This window comes from Hakea prostrata, chromosome 1, assembly GCF_041222555.1.
Source record: "Hakea prostrata isolate BN-2017 chromosome 1, UWA_Hpros_2, whole genome shotgun sequence".
NCBI classification, from domain to species: domain Eukaryota; kingdom Viridiplantae; phylum Streptophyta; class Magnoliopsida; order Proteales; family Proteaceae; genus Hakea; species Hakea prostrata.
Genome location: NC_142600.1, coordinates 10,502,283 through 10,527,780, shown reverse-complemented (window position 1 = coordinate 10,527,780; position 25,498 = coordinate 10,502,283). Strand labels below are relative to the sequence as shown.

The following is a 25,498-nucleotide window of genomic DNA, read 5'->3' as shown; positions in this document are numbered from 1 at the left end:
CAGATACCTTCTGTAAATTTCTGCTGGATATTGGATTGGTTTCGGGTGCCAGGTTTGCTTATTAGATGCGCGGAAACGGATAATGGTGTATCTGAGCCGAATCTGATCCTTTTACAGGCCTACACCGACCCCCAATCCCCCCCCCCCCAAAAAAAAAAACCATCCCCAAAAGGAGCGGGCCTTATGTGCTAGGTAGCCTATATACTCTTAGTGAGACAAATAGCAGAGATACAATTTTTCCTGGATTTTAAGTTGAATTGCTTCCATTTTGCTGCCTTGAAGTTCCTAATAGTGATGTCAATCACTACGATGAAGCTTTAAATATTAACTTTCGTGTCAATACATAATTCTGCATTTAATTGTCAAGTGCGATAACTTATTTTGGTGTGAGAAAACTTATTGTATTTTCATGTTTGCCCTCGGTATCGTATTGAAGAAGTCAGTAATGGGAAAAACTACTGTATTTTTCCCGACCAAAGAAACCACCAAACTGGTTTTTGTATTTTCACCTGTACTTATGTAGAGGACTACTCGGCCTTTATGAATCATTTTTTGACATGAATACTGGCTGTCTGCTAGATTTTGTTTGTTAACTAATCTGAGACTATCAGCAATATGATGATTTGGTGATCATATGAACTCATGTGCTCAAGTAATAGTTGCGTATTGATTTGATAAAATTTTCAGATGTTATTACTGTTTATATTTATTTATTGATTTTGGATGTTGTAAAGACCATCTCTCAAAAGCAGAGCCAATTAAACCGGAAACTGAAATGGAAAAGGCAACCACTGCAAGCAGTAGTGCTCCCAGTTCTGAAGCTTCAATGTTAGATGAGATACTGTTGGCTGATCCAGGAGGGTCAAAATCAATGATTGATGGAACTTGTGATGGCGGTGGAAAACAGCCTAAAGAGGTATCTGTCTGTTGTTGACTGCATCAGCTGCTCACCTTCCTCTATAGAGTTCCTCATGCCTAAATAATGTATTCCTATACTTTCGCAGTCTGTTTTCTAGTATTGCATTCTCTTTCTATTTTGTTCATGACCAAAAAGTTGGTTTACATCTGTTATGTGGATTTTTTTTTTTAATCCTACCATTTACAGTGAATGCTTTGCTTACTGAGCCCGCCATACTGTCTGCAGGCTTGGGCTGTTAGTGGGGGGAGTGTAGGGATAGCTGATCATTTTCATGAACTTGTTCCTGACATGGCCCTGGAATTTCCTTTTGAGTTAGATAGATTCCAGAAAGAGGTACTGCTTCTATAACTTGTCAACCTCTCCTGTCTAATGGTAAAGTTGTTGGTTAAATGTTCTTTTTAAGCAAAGTAGGAGCGGAACTGTTCTTTTCTGTCAACATTTTCACCATATTTTTTATTCCATGACATGCCATTTTGGATTGTTAAGGTTGGGCTTTGGATGAACTCAAGTATGTCACGAATTGCTTGGAACACTGCTGCTACACATAGTCATGTTGAAGCCTTAAATAGATAGAACAGATTATTTTTCTCGAGGCTGCTTTTGTATTACCTTTTCCCACCTTCATTTCAGTTTCTGTTTATGATTTGGGACAGTTTTATTTCTTTGTTTTTCCAGAGTTAGATCTGAGAAGGATATGACTTACCAGCTCTAGCTAGCGTTCCAAAATCCAAGGAGCATGTGACTTAGATAACTCACCAGGCTTCTTTAGTCTAGATATGACTCCTTAGACAAGAAACTCTTACACAGGAGAAGAAGAATAGCAGCAACATTGCTAATGCAATCGTTGCTCCGGTCTAAATTTTATTCTTCCCACGATGGTGGTATAACTAAGACTTTAACTGGCCAAATAAAAGTCCTAGTCTAAAAAGGAAATCTGATTCATTTTTAAACATGACCCTGCACCCATCGATAGGCGTGGGGGTTTGGAAACCCTAAGTGCATACCAATGAAAGACATAAAATGACCCATATGCCCTAACTTAAAGTTTACCAACTCAATTGAACCAACATTGAACCAGTTCAAATAAAAAACATAAAATAAACTAAATAGTTAGCTGATTTCGTCTTACTCTAGATACCCTTACTTTTAGACCTTCAAAGCTGGCCTACTACAAGGTCAATCCATGGGATTGAGGGCCCAAGACATAATTTTCCCATCCCTACATGTATTCCGCTAAAAAGAAGCCCAAATTGACTGTATCTACATTGCTAGCTGGGACCTCCATTGTAGGCCCAATAAACTGATCCATTAGAAAGAAAGCACATGGAATTGAGGGGCCAGTGCATACAAAGCCAACTAAGGCTTAGTTCCACTAAATAAGCCCTCTAGTTTTTTTCTTTTTTCCCTCCCCTGGCAAGCTTTAAGCAAAAAAGGAAATGGAAGTCTAATCAAGAAGGACTTCCTAATGATGACAAACCATAAACCGAGACATTGAAAAGATTTTGATACTCTAAATCTACTAATGGACTTCACATAATCTTGTTGATATACTCAATTCCATGTAATGCTTAAATCTCAACTTCTGTTTTAAAATAGATTTCCATTACATTAATCAAACAAAAAATAACAAGCCCAAGGCTCATAGAGTTGAGTAATCCCAAGTCCTAATTGCCCGCCTTTATTGCATCACATATGCTTGACTACTACTCAGTGTAGCAAAAATGAGGATGCTAAGATGGATGAGTGGCAAAACTAGGAAGCGTAAGATAAGAAATGATCATATTAGAGTTGGGTCTGGGAGTTGCTCCCATAAGTGATAAGCTTCGAGAAAGTCGTTTGAGGTGGCACAACACGTTCAACGGAGAGCTATAAATGTCCCTGTACAGAGAAGTGATATAATCCAGATTAAAGAAACTAGAAGAGCTAGGGGCAGACCTAAGATAACCTTAAGAGAAGTGGTGAGAAAGGATATGCATAGCTTAGGCCTTGTATCTAGCATAGCCTCAGACAGAACTGATTAGAAGGCAAAAATCCATCTAGCCAACCCCATTTGTTGGGACAAGGCTTATTGTTGTTGTTGTATATGCTTGACTACTACGTTGGTTTGTATTTATGGATAGAGTTTAGAGTTCCAATGGTTTTGTTTGACATGTATACATTTGCTCATCTCGGCTATAGCAATTTGATGATGGAGAATAGTGTCTTGCTTAGTTGCTTCATAGTCTTTAATATCATATTGAATATTGGAGTTTCTCTTCACATGTGGAGAAGGACGAATAATCCCTTTTCCCCCTGGTGATGTGACCTTCTGTTTGAATTCCTTTACCATTGTAAACTTCTATCTTCCTATTATAAAGAGTTAAAATTACCCTTCACTATCGAGGGGTTCCGATCTTCATGTTGATGGGAGAATCACCTCATTAGTGAGGAGAAACTGGGTCTTTGAATATATATTTTTGGCTGAATGGTCCTTGAATATATTCTATAGAAAAAAATCTTTGTTTTGTCTCAAATGAATTTATTTATTATTATTTTCTTTTTATGTTCTCTGTTTGTTAATGTATTTGTACTGGTATTGAGGACTTGAAATGTTGATTATTAAATATAACTTCTCATAGTTGACAACATAATTTCCCTTTCAACAATCCTTTCCATGTGCTGGAAAAGTAAAATTTTTCTATTGTCTCATGTGGCTGCTGCAGGCTATATATTATCTGGAAAAAGGAGAATCTGTTTTTGTAGCAGCTCATACATCAGCTGGAAAGACTGTGGTTGCAGAATATGCATTTGCTTTGGCTACAAAAGTATGAATTTCAGCCTCCAATTCCTCAATTTGAGCATAAAATAGGTCAGAGCCATATGGATCCAAGGCAGGAGCCAACATTGGTTCAATGCTGACTCTGGTCTTCATATCTGGCCCAAGTTCCCAAAAGAGCCTAGATATGGTTTGTGTCCAAGCTAAATACTTAATCTCCTGTTTAAACGGTTTATGCAAAAGTGAGGAACTAGGTCCGGGTAAGGATGTCATTGAGTATACAAGAACTAAATCTCAAATCTAGATCTGGACCAAATACCCTGGACTGTTCTGGACCGAATTTAAAATGGTTTAAGAATTGGATCTAGATAAAGCTTTATAATCTAGGATCTGTATCTAGCTTTGGGACAGCAGATCTGACTAGACCTACACCAAATACCCACTCTAAGTTTGGAACACTTAAAAATTATTAATTATTTCTTTCAATAACCACTGTAAATTTGAAACACTTAAATTGTTTGTTTCTTTAACCATTTACCTTTCTTTATGAGGTTGAGTTTTTCTTTAAAACTCATTGGTGCTTGTTATTTTACTTATTTGAAATAGCATGATTGGAGATTTCTTAAAATTTCATGTTCTTCTTGAATTGAGTATTTCGCCATTAAAATTTTATTGTGGATTCAAGAATCAAAACCCATCTAATGCGAATCCAGATTGGTAATATTTCACAGAAGTAATGATATATATTTGATCTTTATCTGTTACCTTATCTTGTGTTGTGGACATCATAATCGAACGAGAACTAAATAGCATTATTGAATTTAAATTGGATATACTAACCAATGAAGTAATGATGTAGAACTGGGACAGATATGAACTAGACAAGGAGTGAACCAGCTGGGACCAATTTGAACCAGCACTGGAGGCCAACTCAAACCAGCCAGCTGGTCCAACTAGAAGGTCCCCTTGCTCAGAATTTTGACCTGTCAACTTGGAATGCTGCTATTGGACAAAACATGAAGAAAGGAGGCCAAAACACTGTTCACTTTACCGTTTGCATGAACAGTTTCACAGCCCATTTTGGCATATTGGGGATATTCATAGAGGATTTGTGGGGCACAATATTAGATACATGAAGACTTTACTCTTGGGAGATTTTAGTGTGGTTCTATTTTGGTTATTTATGCATGTGGTTGAATTATAAAGCCTACTAGTTTCTAGTTTTAATTAGCTTCTGTTTTCCATAAGATTCTATTTTCACTATTTACAAGGTTATTAGTTTCTATTTTCAGTTCACTAACTTTCAATTCATTGTAAAGCTTTAACCAATCTATAAGTAGACCCTTTCATTGTAGTAGAAGATTAGAGTTTAGAGAAATCGAATTTGTAGGCTGTGTTGCCATTGCTTATGGAGGAATCCATGTTCAACTGCTAAGGTAGCTGTGGCTGTGGGTGAGAGACCTAGGGCTAAGATAGCCCATATTCCTACCCCTCTTCTGTTTTACCTTATCACCTTCTCCCTATCTTTTCTTTGCTGCTGTTACTGTTTGTGTCTGCAACAATTCGTTGAGGTCTCAAACTGAAGATCATAATCAATCCTCAGTTGATTCTAGAGGTTGCTACTGCTGTTACTCATTATTGAAGGCTGTTGCTGTGCATGTGATTTAGTCTTGTTGCTGCAGCTTGTGAAGATCATACTCATAACCCTTGGTTAGAATTGATTGAGATTTGGAGTGTTTTCGATGGCTGTATGCACCTACACTCAATCCCATTCCATTGGCTGGATTGCTTCACATCCATTACCTTCTATTAGGGAACTTTACTGGAGCTGAACCTGAGTTTCCCTACTGGAGTTATTTGGAGCTTGAATAACATATTGTGACTACTACCCTCAGGTTTACAGTCTTATGTTAAGTAAGGTAGCCAAGTAGAAACTGAATACCAGAACCATATTGTAAACAGATCTGAACTGGAACCAACCAGGATAGAATCTGGTTTTCAACTTTAGAACCGCATTGGGACTTGGTGCTGATCTATATGTTACTTATTTACTTTTACTACTTAGAACCAGATCTGGACCAAAAACCTGGATCCATACTGGTGAGGAACGAAGTATGCAACCCTGTTCTGAGTCTTCTGACCTGAATATTCAAGCAAATTTATTTTAGAGTGCAAACTTGACTGACGTGGATGGATGTCAATATGTCATAAGTGATCATGGACTGTGATGCAATTCTTATGCTTTATCCGCAGCTTCATTAGTGTGACAACCACTTACTCTAGAACTTGATAATTAGGAAGGGCTTATGACAGTGCTATCAAAATACCCACACATATTGAACACGGCTCCGCGTGTGATGCCAACATGTAGTTCCTGAGGGCATGGTGCACAGGGTACAGGGGATCTACACACTTCCAAACTCCAAAGATCAACAATGAAATTTTGGTTTTGATACCATGTTGTAACTTAGTACTGCTTATGCCAAAAGGTTAGACCTTTTTGATGGGGTACATGATAATGTATATTGGCATATGGTAATTGTTATGATCCCCCTGATAAGAACACTATAGTAAACCTAGAATGTGAAACAGGACTTTTAGACCTTTTCATGTTGCTGTGGCTGTTCCAAGTTTTTTATGCTTCTATTGATCTGCCTTGGATTTTTTGTCCAGATCTATTAGCTTCCCCGAGCTAGCACACCAATTGTAACAGCATTATTTAATTGCATCAAATTGTACCTCTCCAAAGTATTGATGTTATTGTATCTGTAGATTTTCATACTAAACGTTTTAAAAAAATACATATCTTATGCAGCACTGCACACGGGCTGTATATACTGCTCCAATAAAGACCATCAGCAACCAGAAATACAGGGATCTCTGTGGAAAATTTGATGTTGGTCTTCTCACTGGGGATGTTAGCTTGAGGCCTGAAGCATCTTGCCTTATCATGACAACTGAAATATTAAGGTCAATGCTCTACAGAGGTGCTGATATCATACGCGATATTGAATGGGTAAGGGCGCATTTTATGTTGGTATTTTATTCTTTCCTTTTTAGCAGAAGCTCTTGAGATATTCTTTGATTTCTGAATTTTTGGGAACAGGTTATATTTGACGAAGTGCACTACGTTAATGATGTTGAAAGAGGTGTTGTTTGGGAAGAAGTTATTATCATGCTTCCGAGGCATGTCAATATTGTCCTCCTTTCTGCGACTGTATGTATTTTGTTGTTACACTTCTATTTTGGACTCTGCAATGGGACCATATCGTTGATAATGATGTTGATTATTGTAATTCATGTTACATGCAGCTTTTATTTTCGATAAAGTTGACATATGAAGCTTATCTTGTGTCCCCCTCTCCCCTTTAAACAAATGCTGTTCATCTATATGATTTAATATTTTGCCAACCTGGAAGTTACGTATTGGGCATTCTTTTCTATACCAAAATTGCCACCCTGCTCCAATCCTCCGCTTCCCTCACACCTCCCCCACTCCAAAAACCAACAAACATCCGAAGGAAGGAGATATTTTCAAACATTATCTGCTGACCGCATACATAGCTTTTACTTCATAGTAGTGTAGTGCACATGGTTGTTTGTCACCTATTTTCACCAGATTTTGTACTGTAAAATATGATACATGTGATCTTTCTGAATGCATTTTTCCTTTTATGGGGGTGCTTTGGGTCATCTTTGTTTACCCATTTAGTGGTCGAGAATCCTAGTACCCTATCTGTTGTCGCCATTCTCTTCTTTGGTACTAACTGCTAAGATGGGAGACGATTATACTTGGCTTGTGTTTTTCTATTTCTCATCTTAGTGAAAAATGAGGCTGCCAGGCTGCTTGGCCCCTGTGCCCAGTCACAGGAGGTGCAGAATACTGCTCCATCCCTCGTGATGCCTGCATACTGGTGCAGTGGCCACACAACTTGGCAGTGATTTCCCTCCCTAATTTTATTACTAGTTCATAAAATATTTGCGTGTTTGTACCGACTCCTTGTCTCTCTATCTCAATTAGGAAATCATCCATGTTTCTTGTTTTTGTATGGGTTTTATAGGGCGGGCACTTAAATCACCTCATACTGTCATATCATCATACTACTATATAAAAGTAAAACCTCAAATCAGTTATGGACGGTCTTTCACTGGACCAAAATACCCTTCCTGCAAAGCAACACACCCCCCCCATCAGGGGACACCTTTTCAAAACAAAGCACCCCTTAAGAACTCGACAAAAACATCCCCACTTATCCTCAATGGATGCATCTTCTAGCACTGTTTTCTCTTGACAAGTGCATCTCTTTATATTATACCCCTTCAAAAGGGACATCTGCCAAAGGTCGCCACTATCTCTGAGTAGACAATAAAGGCTTCCTCACGCCACCCTTTGTGTATTACTTTTTGATTGTCAAATGAAGCAATGAGAGATCAGAGCACATATAAGTACTAGGAGCATGAAGAGGTTAATATGTATGTGTTACCATGCCACGCCATCCCTTGTATTTGGAATCTTCTCTTAATTGTTTGCTTATGGAAAAGACCTCTGCCCGGATGATGCCTAAAAGCCTTTCTGATAGTACTACCAACCAAGGATATCCACAGCATAACACAACTCAGTTTGTTCATTCTTCAAACCAGAGGCATTGATCGGCGAGCCTCCTCCGACAGTTAAGTCAGGCAATGGCAAAATAGGGAGCTTGTAGAGGTTGGAGAGATTTGAAGAAGAAGAAGAAGAGATGAATGAGAATGATAGTGATTTGACTCATTTGAGTTCTTGAGTTCTGCAGGTGCACGAGAGATTCCGGCTGACTGAGGAGGATTTTGGATTACATCGGCATTCAATTGAAAGGCTAAACCAGTGCTCTCACCCTGTCGGACGAATTAACACGAACATAAATAGCCTTGAAATTACGTATGGCCTCTTGGAGTAAACTACTTTGAGGTTCTATTGTGATTGTCAAAGAGCACATTTGACAACATACAACATTATAGGACCTTCAATGAAACAAAAAGTGGTAGAAGTAGTTGGTCCAAAATGTTACAATTAGATTTGATTTGAACTGGTTGATGAAGGTTTGTAAAATTCTGGTGTGCCGTGGCAGGTTTCGTTTTTGCAGGGAGGAAAAGAAGAGAGGTGGAGAGTCTGGAAACGTGGGAATGAAAGAGGATAGAGAGAATGGAAATTGGAAGATAGGAAAAAATCTTATGTAGATTATATTTTAGCTCTTTGATCTTACCTCTGACATGTATTGTCCATCGGTAAGGAACAATGTGGAAATGAGTGGAATTGAAAATAGACACAATAAAATTCAGGAGTGTCATTGTAGTATCTTTTAATTTTTTCCACATAAAAAGACAATGTGGGAGAGATACTTGAAGAAACTATTAACTGTTACTGATAACAGACAAAAGAAACTAAAATGAACAACTCACCACTAGAAGCCGAAAGTGTTAGAAACATGCGTCTCATAACCCATTGATTAATATATATATATATATATTTAAAAAAGCAACAAAACCCTACTTGCATATGCAGATGGGAAGTTTGATAGTATAGATAAATGGAAAGCCGATCTTTGAAAAACTGATCTGGAAATAAACCATAAATGGCTGTTATGTGAGTGAAAATTTTTTTTAGGTGAATAAATAATTATATTGAAACAGCAAAAATGAAATACAAAGAGAACAGGGGCCCGACAACCCTTCAAGAGTGGGGCTGAATAGGGGAAACGAGACTGCTGTAACTAACAATTAACCTATTCCTTGGAGAGTCAGGCACAGGGGGATGGGGAAAGGAGAGCAATCTAGAAGAAAGATCAAAATGGATGGTATTCCAAATCCCATCTCGAGGATCGGGTTTTGGAAGTCCATCTCCTCATGTTATGCTCCCACCACAGGTGATGGATGGTAGTTGCAAAGACAAGCTTACCTACCGGGTCTCATATCTAGGAGCCAGAAAAGCTTCTCAGGATCCAATTAATCATGGGCAAACCCAAGGGAGCATCTCTATCTCGGCCAAATAGATGCAAGGGCAAGGGTCCGTAAGGAGCGGGAAAAGGGGTAGGAGAAAGAAAGGTGGTCAAGGTCCTCAGAGCCATTCCAACATAGGATACAATTGGGGTTAACATGGATATGGCAGCTAATAAGGAAAGATTGGGTGGAAAGGGCAAGGTTGAGAGCTCTTTAGAGGGTAAGAGACTGGCGGGGGATATGGCTTTTGAACCAGACAAGAGGGGACAGGGGGAGGGGGATTTGAGGAGGTTCCAAGCGGAAGTGGTAGTGAAGGATTTAGTGTGGGAGGGAAGCCAGATGGATATGTCAGAACGCGAGGGCGAGAGGGGGGGGGGAGAGGGAGTTCCAAATTTGTGTGAGACTAGGGTGGGGGGAGGGGGTCCATGAACCATTAGAGATGAAGGATGAGAGGGAGATAGCTTTAGGTATACAGGTGTCATAGATAGCATAGGGGTCAAGGAGAGTGAACATAATACCCATCGGATGCTAGGGATCAAGCCAAAAGGATGTGAAGTATCCTGAAGATATTTGAATAGAGAAAGCGAAAAGGGCATGAGGACGGAGAATAAGGAGTTTCTCCAAATCCAGGAAGAGGTGGAGAGGATCGGGACAGTCCAAATGGAATCCGATTTAAGAAGATAGGAGTAGACCTAGGAAACCCAGATCGAATCATGTTTGGAGGCAATTTTCCAGATAAGCTTGAGAAGACAGGCTAAGTTAACATCAAGAATGCGGTGGATACCAAGACCACCTTCATATTTAGGGCGACATATGGCAGCTGAACTGATGGGGTGAAGGAACCAAGAGGATTCTTGGCCTTTCTAGAGGAATACACAGAAGAGAGATTCCATAGCATAGATCGTAGCTTTAGGAAGGGAAAAGATGCCACACCAAATCACCAATAAAGGTACGAGGATTGGAGAACAGATCGGATGAGCAACACTCTACCAGCAAAGGAGAGAAGTCTACCTTTCCAAAGTTGGAGCTTTTTCCTAATGTGGTCAAGCATGGGAGCTTTATGTGAGTCAAACTTGTTCAACTAATATGTGTATATGTATTTGAGGCAACTAAAAGTAAGACATCTACTTTATTTAAGTAATCGTCATCAAATTTATTATTAGTTCCCTAATAAAGTTGGTAAAGTTTCTAGAACATTGTAACTACTAACTGACAACACATTTAGTTAAATCTTCACAAAATCTGATTATCTGTTAACGCGTCTTTTGTATGAGAAATCTTTTCTTTGACATAGCTATCATCATATGCCTTGTTTTGTACGAGAACAAGACAAGAAGCAAGTACTCCATTCCTCAAAATCCGGAAAATGACTTTGCTTGAAAGACTTTTGTAAGTCATTCTTCTCAACAAAATGTAATAGCTGTTATAGCAGTCTGGTTGACTGATGATGGTTTTAGGATTTTATGCCCAACCCATAAAAATGATAGTGCATAGCATTGCTACTCCATTCTAGCACATTCAGTTGTGCCTCTTCAGGATCCATGCTTTACATATCTATTCTATAAAAAACATATGTGAAGCATGGGTCATGAAGAGGCACAATTGAATGTGCTAGATATCCATGATCCAGTTCCCAATAAGTTGGATTTCTGATTGACTGATTCTCTGCTAATAATCGCTAATTATTATGCTCAATAACCAAGTTGTAACCGATATTATCTGATGTGAAACCCAATTTTAGGGTTACGGTTTTTTTGATGATCCCTAAAATTAAAGGCTGCCCAGAATTTTCAAGTAAATAAGTCTAATATTATGGGATGTTTGGGATGGTTTAGGGTTCACAAGGGTTAGGTAAAGGTCTAGAAGAATTTGGCCAGACTTAGGGTTAAGGGGCTGAGAGTTTTAAGTGTGAAAACCTTACTCTAATGATAGTTTGGGGTGTGGTTGAGGGTTATGTTGAATTGCTGAATATTATTGAAGAAGATGAAGTGCAGGAAATTTAGATGTGTTAGGGTTTTAGGCTTTAGATGGAATTAAGGGTAGGGATAGGATGAGATGAAGGTAATAAGTGATTCAACTAGGAGGGAAAGGGAAGGTAAAGGGGTGGGGATTAGGGACCTGGGAGGGGTGCTGCTGCTGCCATAGGGAAGAAGAGACAAAGCAAGGGCCGAGAGGTTTGGAGAGGGGAGGAAGATGTTGTAGGGTAGGGGAGGAAGATGTTGTAGGGTAGGGGAGGGTCTAAGGGAGATTGGGGAAGGGCTGGGGTTTTGTGAGGCTTGGGGAATGATGCTACCAGAGTCAGCAGCAAGGGGAACAGGAAATCAGGGTTGCGCAGGGAGGGGAGGGGCTGTAAGAAGTAAGGGAAGGGGGTGAGGTATACTGTACTTGTAGGATGCTCATGGATTTCAAAGCGTTTACCTAGGCGTGCCTAGGAATTAAGGGGTTTTTCAACCGCCTTATTTGCCACTGCTTTGTTGACGTGCAGTTTTTCAGCCACTTTTTCACCTAATCGCTACCGCTTTGTCACCTTGTGCACCTTATTGCTGCCATAGAAGAAAATTCTATATAAATTGTCGAAATTTTTGTCGAAATGTCTGCATTTTTTCAAAAATGAAACAAAATTCCAATTATTTCGGAAAAGTGTCAAATTTCGACCGAAATTTCGGAGATTTCGACCATTTCAGAGGTTTAGACTGAAGTTTTGACTATTTCAACCATTTCGACTGAAATTTCGAACATTTCAACATTCCAACTTGTTTTTCCTTAGATTTTGTTGATTTCTATCTCATTTTCACCTAATTTCCACAACTCCTTTGCCTTCAAAGTTCAAACACCTCTTTTTTTCATTTTTTTGCCTCCAAACACCTCCTAAGCCACAACAGCTACAAAGAAAACTCCAACAACAATAGAATATGAAGCATAAGCCATAGCCAATAGTTCCAAACTTCCCCTTTTTTTATTTTTGTTTTGTTCATGCCTTAAATGATCTTGTATTGCCTTGAGATTAATATATGTTTAGCCTAGGACTATGATCTATGATTGTGTTTTGTTACTTATCTTTTTATTATTTGCTACCATTTTTTCATTTTCTGATTTTAATAATTATTTTCTAAAATTATGTACTTTTATTTTATGTATATATGATATATAGGCTTTAACTTAATATATGTGAGACACCATCACTTGATCTAGTCGATCATTTTATTTTGTTGACTTGTTGTATATGTAACCATTCTACCAAACAATTCATGTATGTTGATCATTCTATGCTTGTATGCAATACAGTTTGCACTTGTCGGAACCAGTCATTTGTTAATATACTTGAATGATAAATTTTCAATGGTTTTTTTTTTTTGCAAAATATTAGTTCCATTGTGTTTATTATGCTTGAATAGGTAGTATGCAAGAATCCAAATCATTTTGAGTCCATATGAGGCCTGAAATTTAATTTTCAATTTCCAGAAAAAAGTGTTTAGTTTCAACTGAAATTTCGACCGAAACATTGAAATTCTGGCCTTTTGCAAGGTCGAAATTCCAGTTTCGGTCAAATTTTCTTCCTTGATTGCTGCCTAGACGTCAAAGTGATCACTTTTTTGATATTTTGTACATAATAATATTTTTTTCTAGATTTTTTAATCAAACTTTATACTACAAAGCCATATGCAAATTTAGCAGTTAGTCATTTCGGAATCAGGAATCAATGAATAATTATGGACAAGGCACTTATCTAGCATCATACTATCATAGAGTTAAGTAACAATGTAAAATTACTACTTTCATGTTCATATTTATAAGTTGATATAGTTCATTGTCAATATGTTATGATGCTTGATGATATGAATTTATGTTTGTGTTCTTTTTTGGATAATCTTTCATAATTATGATTCTTGAATGTTTGTGTTTTCTTTTTAGAATGAGTGTGATTGTTGAATGTTTGTTTAGCTTATAATAGAAATTTATCAGTTTAAAAGTAGTTGTATTAAAAAAATTTGACCCAGCAGCTTTGGTCGCCTTGCTGCCTTGACTACCATGGCTGCTGTAGTTTGTTAGAGCTGTTGATGGAGACTGGAAGAAGAGTGCTAGATAGAAGATGGCTGCTGATTTTTGAAGAAGAAGCTTGCTGGAAATCTGCCGTGACCCCCCTCAAACAGGAACCACGGTCTTCAACTCAATAACTATTCTTCAAATAATCAGACTTAACTTTTACAAAGAAAGATTAGGCTATTTCTAGCCTACTAAAGGCTCTAGACCAAAGTAGGACTCCTCCACAGATTAGGATCCCATTACATTTAATTGCAACCATCCAAAATAAAAGATCTAATGGAATCTAAAATCTAACTTAATTGAGGACTCTTACCTGACACATGTTGAATTCTATTTAACCAAAGACTCTAATTGGCACATGCTGGAATTAAAAATGTAAAACTCACATGCTGAAATTGAAACTTAATTAACCAAAGACACATGCATAGTTGTCACAGCGACGAGGCGATGCAAGGCGGTTTAGGCTAATTGAGGCGATGAGTCGACGAGGCGCTTTTGAGGCGGTTGAGGCGTTTTTAAGTGAAATTTTTAGTGTACATCTTGTTCACTCTAAATCTATCATATCTTATACAATAAAAAAACTAATATCAGACTACCTCAAGTCATCCAACATACTACAAACCACAAACCACACATAATAGGTCCTAAATAAAAGTCGCAAGAAGAAAGGAAGAGAAGAAGTTGCTTGTCAGGCCACTGCTTGCCAGAGTCGCAATGGAATGGAAGAGAAGAAGAGGGGAAGAGAGAAAGAGATTAGGGATTAGAGTGAGAGTGAGAGGGTGAGACTTGAGTCAAGAACTTACTCTCTTTCAATTTTGTTTGTTTTTATTTTTATTTTAACATTTGATCACATGTAGCGTCATTATACATATGCATATAGGTTCAAACAATAGATACTTTACAATCGGAATCTAATAAGCATTTCAATATATGCCTTCGATTAGGCATCTTTCTCGTGATTTAAAAAAGAAAGAAAAAAAAGCGGACGCCTTATTGCCTAAAAATAAGGTGACGCCAATTTGAGGCGCTCCGAAGGAGCCCAGACGCCAAGGCGACGATTAAGCGACGCCTTGACAACTATGGACACATGCAAAGAGGATTAATTATTCTGGGGGAATAAGGACAAAATTGCTGTCACCCCCCCCCCCCGCGGTGCCGCCAGGGAGGCTTCCCACTAAGTGTGGGTTTTGGGCCCAACTTGGGGTTTCAGCTAGGGGGAAATTTTTGGTTCATATCATTTTCTACCTGAAAAAAAGATTTCGATTTAAGTACTAGTGTTGTTATATACTGACTAGAACTGGGTGAATTGTTTAGAATGGTTCTTCACATTTTCCGAAATTCTTTTCAACCCAAAAGCATGTTAAGCTGTGAGTCCATCTAGTTTGATCGCCAGGGTATCCCCAGGTTATAAGACTGTTGAATATATAAATTTCTTTTCTTTATATATATATATACTCTTTTTTTTTTTTTTGTTGTGGTGGTGGGATTTTCTTTTTTTTAGGGGGGCGGGGTTTGGGTGAGTGGAAGGGGATGTTGGGGGCATCCATGATTCTGGAATGACTTCAAGTTATTTAAATACTAACAATGACGGCTCAGACCGCAAAATCCTTAAAGATTTAGTTGGGACTGGAGGATTAAGATTTTTGGCCAGCTTAACAGCATTATGAATGCTGAAGTGAAATATTTATTTTTATCTGGTTTTCCTCAAATCCTTAGGTGTCATAGACCAACAAAATGTTTTGCATTAATGTGCTGGGTCAATATGGTTTTAAGTTATTGAAAAAAGAATACCGTTTATGGATTTTGATTTTGCTAGATTCAAGTCAACATATCCTTGTGGGTCCCACCACCCCCAACCCCCACGCGGAAAACACAAGAAACAAAAAATAAAATCAATAAAGCATGGTCCAACTGTGAAAGGCTGTCTGGTGTCAGTACCAATGATTGTTGCTGTTACTTAAAGTACAGCCATTCAAATTGGATCCTAAATGGTTTTTTCTGCTTATCGGAAATTCTGTGCAATAAATGTTGAAGATCAATTGGGTTCTCGTCAAAACTTACTTCCTATTAGCAATATTTCAGCGTATTAGATAATAATTTGTAGTTGTTCCTAGCACATCAGCTCAGCTATCAGAAACATTTTGTAGGTGCCTAACACAATTGAATTTGCGGATTGGATTGGTCGGACCAAGCAAAAGAAAATCCGTGTTACAGGGTAAGCAGTAAATTTTGTTTTGATACCTGGAGTAATAAATCGTTTTTGCTGCCTGTGTAGCTATATATGTTGCCCTTTTTTATGTGGATATTGGGATGAAAACTGGTATTACACCTTGGTGTAGCTCTATTTTATTTACCATATTCTTTTGGCGTTTGCTTATTGCCAGGACCTCGAAAAGACCTGTTCCTTTGGAGCACTGCCTATTCTATTCTGGAGAGCTATACACTATATGTGAAAATGAAACTTTTCTGCCTCAGGGATGGAAAGCTGCTAAGGATGTTTTCAAGAAGAAAAATTCAATTAAAGTTGGAGGTGGTACTGGAACATATCAAGGGTCTGCAGCAGCTCAAGGTGGGGCTCGAGTACAGCAGCGTGAAAATCCAAACCGTGGGAAACAGAATAAGCATTCAGGACCCCAAAGTTTGGGTAATTTTTCAGGGACTGGTTACAGCCAGAACAACTGGGGATCAAAGAGATCAGAGGCTTCTCAGTGGCTGTTGCTTATAAACAAGCTTTCAAAGAAGTCCCTTTTACCGGTATGTTTGGACTGTTTCGTATCAAAGTTTAGTGTGATTGTTCATGTGTTGGTATTTTTTCGGTGAGATTTATCTGATAGAGTAATTGGGTAAATATCATCCAAAATGTTGTTAATGGTTCAAATGCAGCTATAGGTATTGTTGAGGCTGATTCCTCTGGTCCATGGCGGATTAGTTGATGAACAGACAGGAATCAGAACTATGGTTCAGTCCAGCTCTCCCAGTGGACAGGACTGGTTCTGGTTAATCCTGATTCTGAGTTGGGATGCTTTAACTGGCTACGCTAATCCTTAAAAGCATTACAACATGCATTCTTATGACTTATGAGTACACAGGCATGGGGCTGGGTTTTTGTTCCAAGGATTTCTTCAATTCTTCTATTATAGATACTAGTCAAACTTTGCTTGGGTGTGGTAAATTTGAGCCAGGCTTCTGGGATAGGAAGGCAAAAGTAGCACCTTTCACTTCATTTTTAGGCTTAAACTTGGTCATTTCTACTTGGTGAAACCTTTAATGCCTTTTTTTCCCTTATTTTTCTCATGAATACAGGTGGTTATTTTTTGTTTTTCAAAAACTCGATGTGATAAATCAGCAGATAATATGACTGGGACTGACCTTACTAGTAGTTCGGAGAAAAGTGAAATTCACGTTTTTTGTGACAAGGCCTTTTCACGCCTGAAGGGATCTGACAGGAACCTTCCACAGGTCTTCAAAAGCTCTGGTTCTTCTTCCTAGTCCTGTATTTAATTTGATTATATCCATCCCCAAGTACTATATTTACTCCTTCAACAGGTAGTTAGAGTCCAAAGCCTTCTTCGTAGAGGGATTGGTGTGCACCATGCGGGACTGCTTCCCATAGTTAAAGAAGTTGTTGAGATGCTATTTTGTCGAGGTGTGATAAAGGTAATTCTTTCTGTTTAAATATACTAATGAATAATGATTTCAGTCAGTAAAGCTTTCTTGTTTGATTTTCAGAAGTGACAAAGTGGCATCATCCTAGAGTTTAAATATTTAGAATTCCATCAGCATTCAAAATTCTCGTCCTATGTACATAGCTGTGAACACCTTATTGATCTCATTTACATGCCACAGAGTTATCCTTATTTATTTGCTGAATCTCAATGGATTGACACTTCGCTACCTCCTTTCCTCTTGCTTCCTGTAGGTGTTATTTTCGACTGAGACATTTGCCATGGGTGTTAATGCTCCAGCCAGAACAGTGAGTGCCTATCTTGTTCATGGCTTGATATAAATCAGATGGTTCATAATAACATTAATGCCTTTCTTTCTTTTACTAGAGTAATATTTTGTTTTCTTCCATGTTTGCATGGTTATGTAACCCAATTCTAGGGTGTAGTTGTTGGATTATTGCCCTAGACTCAAGCTCACTCCAGGATCCTCTCTCTTGAGAACCAGCAGTATTCTAGGGCTGTAATTAGTCTGTAATGTTGGGTTTTGCAGCAATGGCTAATACTGAAGGTTGGGTTATGGTTGGTATGGGTTTCGGCCAGGCTAGGGGGGCTTTAGGTTTTACGTTTAAGGTTTGAAACCTGCTGTAATTTATGACTTCAGGTCTGGGATTTATAACTAAGGTTAGGTTTTAAGAAATTCTGTAGCCGAATTGGAGTATACTAGGATTCAGCTAGGTTTGCTATTGCTGTTTTATATTTTCAGAATTGAATTATATGTTAAGGTTGGAAACTAGGGTTTTAGAGGTTCTAAGGTTAGGGTTGGGGTAGAGCTAAAGTCGAAGGTAGGGTTGGTGTTGGGGATGATGATGCTAGGAGGGTTTGGGGATTGGTTGATGTTTTAGGTGAATCTAGGTTTTAGGGTTTAGATGAAGAAGATGAATTACAGAAAATTCAAGGAAGAAGATGAAGTACAGAAGTTTAGAAGTGCTAGGGTAAAGGTCTTTTAAGGAAATTAAGAGTAGGGATGGGGTGAAAGGTGCTTTGCGATCCAACTAGAAGGAAAAGAGGAGGTAAAGGGTGGGAATTAGGGATTATTATTATTATTATTATTTTTTTTTTTTTGGGGGGGGGGGGGGGGATGCTATTGCTACCCTAGGGAAGGAGGGAGGAATGGGGGAAGACTTGTGTGGCAGATAGAAAGGGGTAAGGGGAGGACTGGTTTTGACTTAATCGAGTAGGGAAGCTTGAGCTGCTGTAGTTGCCTGAGTTAGGTTGCTCCCAAAACTTAAAGAAGGGGGAAACTTGAAGCACATTAACAGAATTATGTCACACAGCTGTGGGATTCCTCTTAGGATCCCATGACTCCACTCTTCCTTCAATCTCAGATTTTATTCAATAACTCAAGACTGTTTTGTTACAACCCAGAGTGGCTTATTGATAGTCTACATGAAGGAAAACATAATAAGACTCAATTTCCGAAAAGTAAACAGACTTGGACTCTAACTTGCAAACCATCTCAAGATAAAACTCTTCGCACTTGACTCATACAAGGAACCTTCATAACTAACTCTAGAGAGTTCCAATTTGAACTCTTTAGAGTAGATGTTGGTTACTTGCAAGGACTAGGTCAATCCTAATGGACTCCTTCATAAACTAGGAGTCCATCACTAAGAAGCTCTCTTCAATAACTTCAAAATAATGACTCAATTGCAAAAATAAAAGTAGATTTAACATTTAGGTCTAGTAACATGCTGGACCCATTGCCACCCTAACTTGGACTCCACAATTTATATAAGAAATGACAAAATGCTCCTCGTGGGATTAGGGGCCATAGGGTTTGGGAAAGTAATCTAGGCCCTATGCTGCCCCTGGAAACGATTTACATCAATGGGTTTTTGGCATTGAGGTTTTGATTTGCTAAGAAGGAGACACTTTTCTAGCAGCTGTTGGCTCTATTTTCTGGCTAGATGCTTGTTCAATACTTTGAATTAATTTCCTTTTGTGAAATGAGACAACTGAAACTTGTTTCCTTCATCACATATGTTCATAGAAATCCATTTATCAAAGGTTTCCTTGAATTATGGGTTTAAATGATGGTAATGGGCTCACGGTTCTGTCCTATTTTTTGGTGGTTGAGAACGTTGTATCCCATGAAATCATGGGTTTGTTCCTAGCTTACATGTGGCAAAAGAAAAGGCTTTATTTGATCATTCTTTTAATTTAGTTCTCATTAGTTGGCTTTTTGCGGTTCTTTCTGCTCCAAACAAAATCCCCTAGAACATGCATGCATCGCTCTCATAACATTGTCAGTAATAATATTTCTTAAATTTGTTCTTTAGGGATTAATTGGCCTTGAATTAGTGTGCAATTTTAACAATGTCCAAAAGAAACTGATCTATAGAACATTAATCAAATCTATATCATAGGCAGTTTTAAATAGATCAGTTCTAAAAGTCGCTGCAAATTGTAGAATGCATCACATTTGATGGTATTTTAAGTAACCATAATTTGGGAATTTTCTTGAAACAGGTTGTTTTTGACACTGTAAGGAAGTTTGATGGAAAGGAATTCAGGCAATTACTTCCCGGAGAGTACACTCAGATGGCTGGTCGTGCTGGCAGGAGAGGACTTGATAACATTGGTACAGTAATTATGATGTGTCGAGATGAGGTCCCAGAGGAAAGGGATTTAAAACATGTTATAGTTGGAAGTGCAACTAGGCTTGAATCTCAATTTCGATTAACTTACACCATGATCTTGCATCTCCTTCGTGTTGAAGAGTTGAAGGTACTCCAAAAGCCCCCCTTTTTTGTATAATCATTGAAGTTTTGTTTCCTTATGAATCTTTGCGATATTAAAGTGCTTTCTCATTACCACTCCCAAGGACTTGCGTGTCTAGTGAAGGGCATTGTGCAATGTCATAATTATGCAGCCTTGGTTATAGGAAACAAGCAAGGCAGCAATTTGACCAAGATCCCATAAAATTGAACCAGAAATAGGACTTTCAGGTAATGGCTATGAGGGTTTTTTCTGGGTTTTTGCAACTCAGACTGAGATGCAGCTTTAGGGTTTGCTTTGCAGGTCCTAATGAAGGGTTTGTGTGATCTCAGTTGATTTGGAGGTTTCCTAAAATGTAGGAGGTTCTTCAGAAAGCTAGGAACCCTAGTTCAAAGGGTCTGAAGGGGGAATAATGGGCTGTAATTGGATTGAAGCAATATATCCTATTGGGTCTGGTTAAAGGAGAAGCAAAACTTAGTGATAAAAGAACGAGAATCTTAGTTGTCGGTAATCTGTTTGGACGTGGTTTAATGAAGTTTTTTAACCCAAAACTGAAATTATAATTCAAGAGAAAATGAAGGGGAGGGTACCAACCTTGTTGCACTTTAATGGAGTGGATGATGTGGCCGGCTAGTTCCACAACCTAAATAGACTCTTGGACTTCAAGCTGTTTTCCACCTAGGACTTGAACCGGCTAGAATGCCAAGGTTGGGCTTTAAGCACTGTACCCAAATCAGTTCTGGACTTTAACCTTCAGAGCTTCCTTTTAGGCCAATAACTTTGGCACATGGCTGAATTGATAATCTGAAATTTTTATTTCACTACAAGACTATTTTCATTCATGATGACGCATATAATGTGGCTTAGCTGCCTTACTACTGTTGAGCTCCATTTAAAACTGCCTAACAATTCCCGTGTGTGAACTTGAAGACCTACTTGAACTGCAAACCAACAAATCACCTCTGAGCCGACTTCTTACAAATTCCTAAAATCTAGCTAGTGTTTTAGGACTTTAAACATGTGTAACTCCAGCTTTTGTGTGGGAGAGTGGTTCATCATACAACTAATAAAACAAGACTTATTAGCTGATGAATAAAGACTATTTTTGTACTCAGTGTTTGGACCCCTATTTTGGACCCTAAGGTGAGTCCTATTATCACGTTGATGCATGGGATAAAAGCCTGTAACTAGGTACTCTAACCCTATGCTTATTTTGAGGAAAAAGGCCCCAAAAGGGGCTGGACCTGCATTGCACAAGGTCCTAGTTTAAATCCCTGCATGTTGCAGATCCAACATCCAGGGGCTTATTTTCTTGAAATATGCTGTATAGGATAACACCTACAGTCCTTTGAGTCGATGAGGTAATCTACAATAGAATCCCAAGGGATGCATATGGATATAGTGCTAATACTATAAAGACATTACTGAGGTTGATACTTATTAACTTTGTGAACCTGGGTAGAATTGATGCTTATTGATGAAGGTCCTTATTGGAGCTTGCTAGATGTTCCCTCCCCCTTCTAGTTGAGGGCACTTGTGGCGTATCCATCACATTGTTGACTATTTTCCTTTGAAATCAAACTGGGTTGATATATATGGGTGTTGGTCCTTTATTCCATAGTTTTATGTGATTGTGGGCCTATCCAGGGGGCCTAAATGTCTAGGCGTATGAATGTAGGTTAATTAGTTAGTTTAATCAGTCTAGTTATATAAGTTCTCCCAACTTATGTTACAAGGGCAGAAAAGTCTTTTCCAGTGTTTTTATTTCGGTTTTTAGTGTCCTGGTCTAAGTCCATCAGTTTCTAATTTCGTGTTAGAGTCCAGCTTGGATTCTAAGTAAAATTAGACCTCCTACATATGATGTATAAATAAGCCCCTCCACTTGGTAGGAAGTCATTCAATTTTGATATGATTAATAAGGCTTCTAAGTTCAAGTATTCTCTTGTGTGTTGCTGCTACAACTATGGTTGGGTGGGTTCAGATAACTGAATTGAAAGACTTAGTGAAGACATTTGCAAGTTTCTAACTAGTTCTAGTATTGCTGGGAACAACTATCCACTTTCTATTAACATGATAACAACAACAACAACAACAAAAAGCTTGATCCCATCTAAATGGGGTTGGCTACATGGGTGATGGGTCCTTGCCTTCCAATCAGTCTTAGTTGAGGCCATACTAGATACATGCCTAAGCCATACATATACTTTTCACCACTTTTCCTAAAGGTTACATAGGTCTACTCCTAGCTCTTTTAGTTCCTCTGATTTTAATTAATTCACTTCTCCATACAGGGGCATTTAAAGGGCCTCCGTTGGATGTGGCCGATGCGGCAACGCCTCAATTGACTTTCTTGTAGAGTATCATTTATCATAGCTACTGCCAGACCAGCTCTTATATGATCATTCATGATCTTCATTACCTTATCCTTCCTAATTTTGCAACTCATCCATCTTAGGATCCTCATATTTGTTATATTGAGTTTATCTATATGATGCTTCTTAACGGCCAAACATATTGCACTATACATCATAGGCGTCATAGCTGGTTGTACTACGGTCCTGTAGAATTTTCCTTTGAGCTTTAAAGGAATACATCGATCACACAAGACCTCTAACGCATTTCTCCACTTCACCCACCCTATTTTAATTCTTGGGGAAACTTCATCCTCAGTATCACTTTCTTTATAAATGATTAAGACAAGGTACCTAAAATAATCGCTTTGTGGAATTTCCTTCTCATCAAGTTTCGCCACCTCATCATCTGTCTTATCACGAACAAAGTTACACACTAAATATTCTTGTAGATATAACGCCTTTGTTCTACTTATTTTAAAGCCTTTGGATACAAAATGATTCTAACTTGGTATGATCCCTACTTGTGTCTCATCTATCAACACAATATCGTCAGCAAAAAGCATCACCAAGAAACCTCATCTTGAATAATGTCTTTGGTTAAATCATCCAATATGCTTCGTCCTTTCATGGAAAATAGGATTGGTTACAGTGTGAATTGCATCCTAGTTATTATACGATTGGTGTGTAGGTGCTTCCTCCTCTGATGGAACATGGGCCTACAAGCAAATATGAATGGTTTCCTGGTTATTACACCAACGGTGCATAGGGCTAGAAATTTGAAGCCTAATTGAGAAAGAAATTGTTGTACCTGCATCATTTCACAAGTTCTCCCATTGCTCTGTATCTTGATTCAGCAGGGAAAAAAGCAAGACACTATTTTTTGCTTTTTTTTTTGGGAACAAGATTCTCCCTACAAAAGTACAGTACCAGTAGTTGATTGTCTTCTCAACTGGAGATCCAATCCAATCAACATCAGAGAACTCTTCTAATCTGTTATGCCCTTGATTCCGATAAACGATTCATTTCCCTGGAGCTTTCCTGAGATAGAATATGGATAACAGCATCCCAGTGATATTCATTAGAGAGTAAAGAAACTAACTTACCAGACTAACAAAGAAGGCAATGTTTTGGTCAAGTAACTATTAAATAATTCAGCTTATCCACTAGTCATCTAATCTTTCAGGATCATCAAGTAAATCCCTCCCCCTCCCCCTCTCTCTTGAGGAACTAGTTCTGCATTTTGATCTGTGAGGAATCTGACTCTAATAATCAAACCACAAACAGGGACAAATGAGGAAGAAGAAGAAAAAGGAGAGATCAAACCAGCAGAGAGAAGGAACTTCCTCTGATTCTAGACAGACTTCTCAGAATTTATTTATTGGCTCCAATTACAAGAAACCAGGACAGAATATTCTGTCCACTAAAATTGAAAGTCAAAAAAGCAGATGATGTAGGAGAAACCCTAGAAACTAGGGGACCAACAACGTGGGCTACTAGACTCTTATAATTAGACACCTATTCTTGACAGATAGTAAAGAAAGGAATTTGCAGCACTTGAAATCTGATTACTCATGCATGTAAGACAGCTAAAGTAAAGAAATAAACACAATAAGTCTTACTGGTAAGCATAACTAAACAAGAATTAATAGGGAAACAAAGGGATGGGGATCTTGGCACCATAACACTAAATTGAATGCAAGGGTATTAAGAAACTTAAAGAAAAATAGAGCTGTCCTAATCAATATCAGATTTCTAACAAGGAATTCAACAATTAACAATGTAAAGGGAGTCTTGAGAAGTTTTTGTTTAAAACAAAAACTATTGCCAAAGAATAAATGAGAAATATTTTGGGAGAGATAATGTTACCTGTTGATCCTGGCTGCAAAAAGGGGTTAGAAATAAGAGAAGAAATATTTTGAAGTAGTGCTGAATCCTAGGAAAGGAGAGAGAAATATTTTGAAGTAATGGAGTATCCTAGGAAAGAGAGTAGGTGATAAGAGAGAGAGGGAGAGAAAGAAAAGAAAGAAAGAGAAGGAAAGGGAGACTAACAAAAGATAACTAGATTGCCGTATAAGGGAAAGAGGGATTAAAAAAAAAAAAGATTTTTTTTTTCTACAAGAAAAACAGAACCGTGGGGTTTGGGGAAGAAGAAGAAGATTTTTAGGAAAGAAACTAGGTCTTTTTTGAGGAAAAAAAGAGTAGATCTTTGTAGAGGAGAGCAAGGGGAATTTCTCTAATGGGACACAAGGGTGAAAGGAGAGAGAGAGATTACCTGAGAGAGGGGAAAGTGCTTGGTTCCGCTAGGAGAGAGAGAGAAGAGAAAAAAAAGCAACATGAGTTCTTTTGTTTCAAATTCTTTCATTCATTGCCTCCAAAAATGAATTTCATACAAGGTTTAAATAAAAAGATTGATCCCTCACAACCCTACATGTTTAATTCCCAAAAGAACCCCAACTTAAGTTGTAAATATAACCCAAACTCAAAATAATTCACAATTGGGCCAAAATAGACTCTAGGCTCAGCCCATAAAGACTCAAACATGAAATTAAAATATTTCAATAGTAAACTACTACCCAACCCACTAAGACTAGGGAAAATAACATGACAAACTGCTTATGAGTAGTGTTTCTCATCGAACCATAGAATCCTAGCAATCTGATAACCTTTGAACTCATCATCGATCCACATAGATGCTGTCGTTGGATGATCTCTACGTCGGCGTCGCCGGTAAACTCGTAACTGCTCACTGATGTCCTCATCAGCATAACTTCTCAAAAATGAAACTAGAGCAGTGTCAGAATCAGATCTTCAGAACCAGGTCTCAATTGAAAAATAGAAACTCGATTTGTAGCTATGGAAAATCTCAAGATGATCCGTAGTGGCTTTGATCTAAGCATCTATGTCAAAGTGAGTAAGTCAAGAACATACATTGAGAAAGGAAGACTACCTTTGTGGACCGAGCAACTTCAATACCTAGAAAATATTGTAGCTTGCCCAAGTCCTTAGTTTG

At 38.3% G+C, this 25,498-nt stretch overlaps 1 protein-coding gene across 2 annotated transcripts in view; it reads left to right on the top strand.

Moving 5' to 3' along the window:
* The window catches only part of LOC149027392 (RNA helicase, ATP-dependent, SK12/DOB1 protein), a 54,774-nt gene that overhangs the window by 9,316 nt on the left and 19,960 nt on the right, over positions 1–25,498 (top strand). For both annotated transcript variants that reach the window (XM_089162370.1, XM_089162375.1), the window contains exons 6-16: positions 735–916; positions 1,145–1,252; positions 3,622–3,723; positions 6,490–6,690; positions 6,781–6,891; positions 15,839–15,906; positions 16,076–16,445; positions 16,995–17,150; positions 17,238–17,348; positions 17,611–17,664; positions 19,886–20,143. In XM_089162370.1, coding sequence (XP_089018496.1) covers positions 735–916; positions 1,145–1,252; positions 3,622–3,723; positions 6,490–6,690; positions 6,781–6,891; positions 15,839–15,906; positions 16,076–16,445; positions 16,995–17,150; positions 17,238–17,348; positions 17,611–17,664; positions 19,886–20,143 — 1,721 coding nt within the window. The remainder of the gene's footprint in view (positions 1–734; positions 917–1,144; positions 1,253–3,621; positions 3,724–6,489; positions 6,691–6,780; positions 6,892–15,838; positions 15,907–16,075; positions 16,446–16,994; positions 17,151–17,237; positions 17,349–17,610; positions 17,665–19,885; positions 20,144–25,498) is intronic.